At 53.2% G+C, this 9,212-nt stretch overlaps 1 protein-coding gene across 1 annotated transcript; it reads left to right on the top strand.

Annotated features, from left to right (window-relative positions):
* The first annotated feature begins 579 nt into the window (after positions 1 to 579).
* On the top strand, positions 580 to 8,213 carry LOC110204270 (SUN domain-containing protein 2-like). Its single transcript, XM_020980522.2, has 10 exons — positions 580 to 1,309; positions 2,346 to 2,473; positions 3,924 to 3,967; positions 4,362 to 4,527; positions 4,919 to 5,116; positions 5,296 to 5,380; positions 5,611 to 5,735; positions 5,887 to 6,054; positions 6,882 to 6,974; positions 7,246 to 8,213. Exons 1-10 carry the CDS (start codon positions 1,207 to 1,209, stop codon positions 7,357 to 7,359), a joined length of 1,224 nt encoding a protein of 407 aa, XP_020836181.2. The 5' UTR covers positions 580 to 1,206; the 3' UTR covers positions 7,360 to 8,213.
* Positions 8,214 to 9,212: the final 999 nt, after the last annotated feature.

A 9,212-nucleotide genomic window follows, 5' to 3' on the forward strand; every position in this document is an offset into this window, starting at 1 on the left:
CTTCTTTCTCTCAATCAGGTCAGTGAGGCCTCCCTGGGGCCTGACACAATCTAGCATCCACAGTCCTCAAAGTCAATTTCCCCTTGGGCTTTGCTCTGTTTCTTTTCAGCTTTTGCAGACTTTCATGCACTGAATCTTATGAGAGACTCAGGTCAGGGCCAGGGCTGTGCTGGAAACAGCTGGAACCTGCTCCTGAGAGTCAGCTACCAAGTAGGGCTTCATTGAGTGTCTCCACTGAAGAAGATGATGGGAGAAGTGGTTTGGGTGTGCCCTGCCCTCCTGCAGAGCACATGCCAGCCCCCATTCGTCTTGGCTCTTCAGGGAAGTGGGTTGGCTCCAACTCTAAGTGGGACTCTCTTCCTGAGTATCTCTTAGGAGCTCTCCCCTCACTAGTTCCTGCCTCTGATCACAAGTGAATCTGGTGAGTTCACCTCTGCTAGTCTGAGGCTCCTGAGTTTCCAGGACACTCCCTCCTTTGGGGTTCCAATCCAGAATTTCTGCCCAGTCTTCCAGGTCTCCAGGCCATGCTTGCAGTTTCTCTGTGGAGGAGCATGGCCAGCTTTCCAGGCGCATCCAGGGCTGAGTCCAGGAGCCTCTACAGCAAAGGTGGGGAACCTGAGGCCTCCAGGCCACATGTGGCCTTCTAGGTGCTTGGGGGTGACTCTTGGACTGAATCCCAGTTTGACCAGATCAATTGATTCTGTGAACTCTGGCCACACCAGAGGACCTAGTGGAACACATGTGTCCTCGAGGCCCACAGGTGGCCCAGCCCTGCCCTGGATTCTTGGGGTCACAGGCTGGGCCAATGGAGACCAGCCTGCCTCAGCAGGGCTTCCTCCTGCAGCTCTTCCAAGCCCAAACTGACAAGCACTGTAAGGACTTAGACAAAGAAGACTGCCTAATTCATGATCAGCATATGAACCTAGTTCTGATGGAGGCCTGATAGGGACATACCTTCCACTGCACCTGTCAAAGGGCAACACGTCACCTTGCGTAACAACATGAGTGCCTTCCAAAAAGCCACGTTTTCTCCTTCCACTTTACCCCAAGGGCTTTCCATGCCAGCCCTGCTCTCCTCTTGTTGGGTACCCAGTGGCAGATGGAGGAGGTGGGAGGGGCAAAAGTGGGCCCACCCTTTGGGTTCTTTCATTTGCCAATCAGGGAGGGTCTCCCAGGAACCTGGGGTGGGGAAGGGCAGGCACTAACATGTCCTCCTTCACCCTGACGAAATCCAGGAAGTTTTGCACTCGCAAGAAGGGGCTCGTCTTTGTCTTGGGCTTGCTGTTGCTTATGGCTTCGCTGGCTTATGGTGAGTCTTGGGGAGTGCCCAGGGTGGACCCACCAGATGGGCGGGAAGGATCAGGCCGTGGGGACACAGCCGCCAAAGTTTGGAAGACAGAGCTTTGAAGGGCAGCCTTTAGGGAGCCAAAGGGTCAAAAGCCCTGGAAAAGGGACCCAGGCCACATATGGGCAAGCTCTTGTGCCGCACATGTCAGAGTTCTGTCCTGTCTCCCCTTCTCCTCTCCATCCAATCCAACAAACCTTTATCATACACCTTGTGTGTGCGGGCCTCACAGCCTCATGCTGCAAGATCAGGTGGCCATCCCGCCCACCTTGAGCATGTCAGGGGCAGGGAGGTGATTTCTCTACACCCTCAGTGGTCACTGACCTGGCACCTGAGGCTGGGAGATTGCTGCAGGAGCTGAGTCAGGAAGGAATCTGTTCTCTGAGCTAGACACACAGCCAATGCCAGGTCTGGAGGGCTTTGCCCTTTGAAGTTGGTGACAACAGACAGGGCGTTTCTCCCTGCATGATCCCAGAAGGGCTGCACTCTTGGACAGGAGCCACGACATCACACAGTGATCACTTGATCACTGTGACATCAAGTCCAGCTAGGGAATGATGACACCACAAATCAGATGGTCACCAGGGGCTGTCTGCAGTCAGCCTCTCTGTAGAGCTTTCTGGTCCTCATTCAAAATGGACAGGGCCATGTGTTGAGCAGGCTTGGGACCACAAGGCAGCACTTGGAGGTTCAGTCTCCATGTCCTCTCCCCAGATGAATCTTTTCCCTCATGTTTGCCTTCATCCAAAAGGATTTCTTGAGTTCTGAGAGGATCATGAGAGAGGGAACCTTTTCCTGAAGGCTTTGGGGTGCAGCTGGCTCTAGCCATACCTTCCAGATCAGGTGACCCCTAGTGCATCTGCCTTCCTGGGGCTGGGGTCCTAGCTCACATAGAGGTGACACTGCCATACTCTGTCTGGGTGGAAGTCCTCACCCTGGACTTCTTGCCCTTCTGGCACCTCAGCCTCTACCTCAATTAACCTTTTGTCCCATGTGCTAGGTGCTTGGTATTTCTACCCCTATGGACTACAGACCTTACCCCCTGCTGTGCTCTCCTGGTGGGCAGCCAAGGGCAGCAGCAGGACAGAGGACCGTTGGGAATCAGGACAGTCCCCCTCATATTTCCAGGTCAGTGTCCAGCTCAGTGTCAGGAATGCTTTGCACAAGATGGCCAGACAAACCGTTCACAATCTACTTCATTCCTCTCAACCCAGTGTGGGAGACAGGATCAAAGTTCAAGCTTTGCCATTTGCTGACTTTCAGACCTTGGCCAATTCAATGTCTGCCTCTCCAAAACTCAGCCTCATCATTTCCCCCGCTTCAATTGAAATCAGTTGCCTCCCACAAGAGGCCTCCCCTAGCACCTTGTCACACGGTGCGGTGACCCTGGGAGCCCGGGGAGACTAGAACACTTCACCAAGGGGGAAGACATGAAGGCCATGTGCAGATCATGTTGGCTACCCACCAACAGCTTATCCATTTGAGTTTTGGAGCCATGATGAGCTTGCAGGAAGATCAAAAGTTCAAACAATAACAGAAATAACCCAAATTCATACCAAACTTTATCTATACAATAATACACACACACACACACACACACACACACACACACACATATTTATCAGTGACTTTAGAGTTTCTCGTCCTGCTTTCATATCCCCCACCTTTCTCAGTATAGCCTTTCCATCTCCCCTTCCCACATAGCCATCCCTTAAGCAGAAGAATAAAACAAGAGGGAAAGAAACGAGTTTCAGGAAAACCAACCAACTCAGCATCAGAGATCTGCCTTCTGTGCAGATTCCATGTCAGTAGACTCCCAGCCCAGCATTAGGGGAAGAGAAGAATGTCCTCCTGCTCATCTTTGGGGCCACGCTCGGACATGATCTTTTCACAACATTTAGTCTGGGATGTTGCTTAATCGCTCCATTTACATGGTTGTCTGTGGTGCTTGTTTATCTGGTACTGTTCCTTCATTCTCTCACTTTGCCCCACTTCATATAAGTCTTGTCATGTGTATCTGTATACAACACACTTGTGCTTCCTTACAACATTCGAATACTTCATTGTGTCCATAAGCCACAGTTGGTTTCGCCATTCCCCTGCGGATGCTTCTCGCCTTTGTTTCTGGTTCTTTGCTGCCCAAATACTTTCCTGGTGGTGGGATTGGTATGACACTGAATAAGTAAGTGAATTTAGGTACTTTGGTCCCTTTGGTTCTGTTGGCTTGACATACCCATGAGCAATGAATCTATCTCCAATTGTTGAGATTTGTCTCTCTGTGGGAAGGATGTTTTGTAATGGTGTTCCTGGAGTTCCGCTGTGTGTCTTGCTAGGTATACTCCAGGTATTGTATGCGGACCACTGCTGTTTTCAATGGAATATCTCTATCTTATCTCTTTCTGCTGGATTTTCTTAGTTGATGTATGGAAATGCTGATGGTTTTCGTGGGTTTCTTTTCGATCCTGCAATTTGGTTGAAGGCGTTGTTTTCACCGATTTCTTTTCGTTGACTCTCTAGGATTCTCCGGGTAAAGGTTGGTGTTTTCCTCGGTCTCATTGTGTCCTCTTTTTCCTTACAGGAGCTGGAAAGCGGGGTGGTGCACAAGACATCTGAGTGGCACAGGTAAGGCCCCCAAATGACTGGCAAAGAGAAAAGGAGGGAAGGAGGGGTCGAAAGCTAGAGCAGAGCGAGCACAAGTGACATTCCCTGGGAGACGGTGGTCAGTGGAGCCAGAAGCCTTGGGTGAGCATGTGCATAGGATGGATCCAAGCTGAAGCAGACCTCAGAGAACAGTTGAAGGTACTGAGGCCTGGGAGGGAAATGGTGTGCCCAGGGTCTCGCAGGGAGTGGATGTCAGCAAAGACTTTCAGCCAGGCCTCTGACTCTGTCCTTTGCACTGAGTCATGGTTGTGTTCAGGAGAACCCCTTCAGTTCCATTTCCTGGCCTCTGTTTGACTCCATCCTCCAGTGCCTATTCTCCAGCTTGACCTTGCCCTTTCTTTTTGTCATTGGCTAGTTCTTCCCAAGAAGGCTTTGTGGAAAAAAGGCCAAAGCAGATGGGTTCCCTAGAGGCCCAGCTGGTTGGCCTGAGGCAGGAGCTAGTGGCCTTGAGCCAGAGCCAGGCTGAGGTGGAGAAAGAATTACACCTTGGGCCAGAGAAGATGGTGGCCCTGCGCAATGAGGTGAGTCCTCCCATCCCCGACTTAGGCCACCTGCATCTCTCCATCTAAATTGGGCTATGTCAGCCAAGGGAGGTACCACCCTCGAAGCTGTCGACTGGGCGCTTCCCATACATGTAGGCCTACTGGGTGGACTTTGTGATATGGACAGGGCACTCCTCATCTGTTACCTGGGAGAATAACAGCCCCTAGAGGGTTCAATGAGATTATTAAGCAGTGGAGAAATGCCAGTTGCTTGGTTCACCAACCCTTCCCTTACACCAAGCTGGCATGTGCTGACCCCAGAACTCAGAGTGACTCTAGACACCCCAGGCCCCCTGTCCAGGCCCTCTTGCTTCCTCATTTCTGCTGGTGCTCAGGGCTTTGCTGAGCTCTTTCGTCTGGTGGCTTCTAGGTGGAGTCTAATGTCCCTGGCTGGATTCAGCAGGTCTTTCATTTGAAGCTAGGGGAGGTGCAGGCCCAGCTTTGTGACCTAGAGCACCGAATCCTGAGGTATGTGACGGAGGAGCAGGATAAGAGTGTGAGCAAAGCTGCTGCCATCTTGAGGCTGAGCCTTGTGAAGGAAGGAGTGACCAGAGGGGTGACAAAGGAGGTGAGGTCTTCCCCACTTGCTATCTTCCTGGCTGGGGTCACTGGTTTGCCCTGAGAGGAGCCTGCCATGAGGGAGGGGGAAACCCTGGCAGACCAGGTAGCTCACTTGCCTAGCCCTGCATGGACTGGGACAGCCCTGCAGGTGGCCCATCCCCTGAATGGTGCTTGCCTGTCTTTTAGGAAGTACACCAGATCGTAGAGCAGGCACTGAAAAAGTACAGTGCAGATCGCATCGGGCTGGTGGATTATGCCCTAGAATCTTCAGGTAGGTGGCCTGCAGAAAGCCAGAGGGCTTGGGACAAAAGGGATTGGAAAATCAAGATGGACTTGAAGAGACAGGAGGAATTGACAAATGAAGATGCCCCTTATGGGCCGGGGCAGTTAAGGGGGCTGATGGCCAGGCAGCGCCCCTCACCTTGAGGGCTCCCTCAGGCCATCTCTGGGTCCTCCCAGCCCTCAGGTTTCCCCCTACTCCTTTCCCTGTTGCTCTTTCAGGGGCCAGCATCGTCAGCAGCCGCTCGTCACAGACTTATGGCATGAGGACGGAGTGGTCTGGCCATTTCACTCTTTTTGGCATCCCCTTGTGGCGTTATTTCCAGTCCCCAAGACTCATCCTCCAGGTAGCGCTGAACAAAGGTCCCCCAGCTTGCCTCTCTACGTCCCATGTCTCACCGTCCTCTGTCAGGCTGGGCTCACAAGGCAGAGTGGCCCCACCACCAGGACCTGTTCCATCTGCTGCCTCCTTTCACCTGCCTTGTCTTGTGCCCACAGCCAGACGTCTACCCTGGCAACTGCTGGGCATTCAGGGGCCACCAGGGCTTCGTCGTGGTGCGCTTGTCTGCCCGCATCCAGCTCACTGCCATCACCTTGGAGCACGTGCTAAAAGCTCTGTCCCCAACCGCTGACATCCCCAGTGCCCCAAAGGACTTTGTCATCTTGGTGAGTACCTGAGCCTCCCAGCTCTCCTTTCTAGAGTGGCAGAAAGTGGTTTCTTCACAGCAGCATTGCCAGCTGAGGAATGCGACGGTGTGCCCATTTGACACGTGTGACATTGAGGCTGGTCTCCTGACTCCAGGCCCAGCCCTTCTGCTCCTCCCCCTCTTCTTCAAGAGGAACCAGGAAAGGACAATGACAGCAGCCAGAAGAGCCAAGATGATACTGCTACCACAAGGACCTTTTCGACAGCAAGTTGCCTCCCTGGCCACATGTGCCATGGTGGAGCTGGTCTGGGACGGTGACCACCATGCCCTACATAGTCACCACTCAGGGCAGAATTGGAACATCCACCTGAGGAGGATTTGAGAGAAAAGAGGGAGCCAGAGCAGAAGGTGACAAATGGAGGGAAGGGGAACACTTTAGGATCCCAATCCAGATACAGATGAAGAAATTGAGGCTCACACTCAGTGGTTTGTGCCAAGCCATTCAGAGGCTTAGGGGAAGAAGCTGAGAGGGAGGCCAAGGGCTTGGAGGGCAAAGGCTCTGTCTATTGAGTTAGTGAGAGAGATGCTAGCAGATGAGGGGATCAGGGAAGGCAACCTCATGGTGGCTTTTGTTGGTTCTCCTATCCCCTCCCCAACTTATCCTGCTGCTACTGCATCCTCCAGCCTGTCCTCCTCCACCTCTTCCTCCTCCCCCACAGCCTCCCCCCTCCTTTCCTTCCCTACATTGATTGGGATTCATGTGCTAACAGCATGCTATTTGTGCACAGGCTTCGCATCCATTCATCTGACCATCCATCCCCTCCCTTTGCTTTTCCTTCTGTACAGGGGCTAAATGAAGATTCTCAGGCAGACGGGGTGGCCCTCGGGCAGTTCACCTACGATAATGCTGGGGAGGCCATTCAGACCTTCCACTTGGAGGTATGCAGGGAGGCTCCCACAGCAGTCCGCCAGTGTCCCAGGAAGCCTGGTGATCTGGAAGGCAGGATCACTGGCCACAGGGCTGCTGTGGTTTTTCAGTGGCTGCAGTGGAAGCCAGGACCCCTTGGATCTGATAGGAAGCTGAGGGAAAACCTTGTGACTTAACTGAGCCACTGCTCTTTGAAGGAAGACTGGGGCACAAAGGCTGTGGGGGCAGGGCTTGCACCAAGGGACGTCAGGCCTTCCTGACCCCACTCTCTTCTTCCCACAGGGCAACGACACAGCCCTATACCAGCTGGTAGAGCTGCGAATCCTCAGCAACTGGGGTCACCCTGACTATACGTGCATTTACCGCTTCAGGGTCCATGGGAAGCCTGCCACTTAGCCCCGCCCCAGCCTGCTGCCTTCACCCCTTCCTCCCTCAGCCGCCACAAAGCAGCTCTCTCACCTCCTCCTCCCTGCCCCCGCTTAATCTCTTCTGCCCACTGTGCCTTCCGGGACAGAGACAAAACCTCCGTGGAGCCCTCTTGCCCTACCAGGCCCACTTAGAGATGGAGAAGACAACCGTCTGGGCCTTTGCTTCTCACAAGGCCAACAACCTGGATTTGGGGGAAGTTTTAACCCAACATCATCTGCAGTGGCATTTAGAAACAGCTAGTCACCGTGGGTTGTAGCCATAGCTAGTTGGCCCCTTGTACCCACTGGGGTTTCATTTCCACTGCAGGAGAGGGTTTCTAGTGTGTGGAGAGGCAGTATTGTTAGATAGAACATTAGTCGTGGGTTAGATAAAGCTGACAAAGAAGGGGGCTCAGAGTGCAGCCAGGGGCCAAGGGGAGAGCGCCTTCCCTTCTATACTGCTACCAGGTTTCTCCTGCCTTCCTCGGCAGCCCAGAGACTCTACATTTCCACTTTAGCCATGCCTTCTTCCACCTCCTGACCTGAAGCTCAGTCACTGTGGTCTCTCCTTTGGGAACATCAGCTCCAGTGCTTATGGCTATGGTGGGGAGGAGACTGGCCAGGAGCCTGAGGAGAAGGGTCCTCGCCTGGCCTCTTGTAGGGTAGGCATTGAGTCAAAGCTGCCCTTTATCCCTGAGCTGCACCTCACATGGCCCAAGTGCCTCTACAGGGAAACAGGGCATTGGAGGCTCATGAGGCTCTTACTCTGATCTCTGTGTCTAGTTCCTTTGAGCTTGGTTAGCATATGAGCAGGTATTAAGTTTATGGGGATAGGGTTTGGGTTGGGGGAGCTTTTTGCAGTTAAGGCTGGTGTGGGAGAGGGAAGGCAAATGTTTTGGCCCACTGAACCTCAGATTATTATGTATAGAGATAGAAGTGTTTCTATTTGTACAGAGATGTAGTTCAAGGTTCTTTTTTCTCAGATAGAACAGCTAAGGGCTTCATTTCTGGCTGCCTCCCTGTAGGCCCAGAGTTAAATTCACTGCAGCCCCAGCTTCCCGGGGCAGGGCACCCGTCAAGCACTGATGCCCACAATGGCATCACAGTCCTTTCTCCCTCTTACCATCAGGAGGGAAGGCAGCGGTTCACACCACAGGGCTGGCCACTGGGTCCTGAGGCCAGCAGAGGGGCCCACTCTTCTGTAGGTTTCAGGGACCAGCAGCAGTAGGTGCGGGGCTGACCCCAGCTGCCCCTCAGTCCAGTCTGCTCCCTCTGCTTTTGTCCCCTCCCCAGGAAGCTGGCAGTTCAGGAGCTCTACATAGGAACCTCCATAGAGGGACTTCGCTCTTTCCCATCACAAAGATTACTGTTGAATTCTCTAGTTGTATTTTGTAATGGATAGATTCTCATTCATGCCTAGGGGAAAAAAAACAATTTTCTCTTGAATCTGTGTTTGCTTCCTATCTACTCCTCACAGGGAGGTTGCTGTTGAAGCCACCTGCTGGAGCAGTGGGGGCAAAGAGGCAGGATTGTGGTGGAAACCAGCTGTTCAAAGGGCACCTTCTGTTCTGCTGAGGGAGGCCTGGGGGTAGGGGGAGTGCACTGGGCAGTAGATGGAGCCAAGCCCAAGCCCTGTCTTGGAGATCCAGAGCTGGAGAGGTGGCCAGAGGATGCCCATGGAGGTGGAGCATTTGGCCTAGATCCTGGGCAGCCACCGGCAAAGTCAGAATGGAAAGGGCCCTGGAGCATCAGAGTCTTGATTGCCAGAGAAGAGCAGGCTGCTGGGAAATTGTTAGAAGGGAGCAAGTGCCTTGCAGATGGGAATTCCCCATCCCGAGGCTG

The sequence above is a fragment of the Phascolarctos cinereus genome, unplaced genomic scaffold (assembly GCF_003287225.1).
Source record: "Phascolarctos cinereus isolate Bilbo 61053 unplaced genomic scaffold, phaCin_HiC Scaffold_197;HRSCAF=775, whole genome shotgun sequence".
In the NCBI taxonomy this organism is placed as follows: domain Eukaryota; kingdom Metazoa; phylum Chordata; class Mammalia; order Diprotodontia; family Phascolarctidae; genus Phascolarctos; species Phascolarctos cinereus.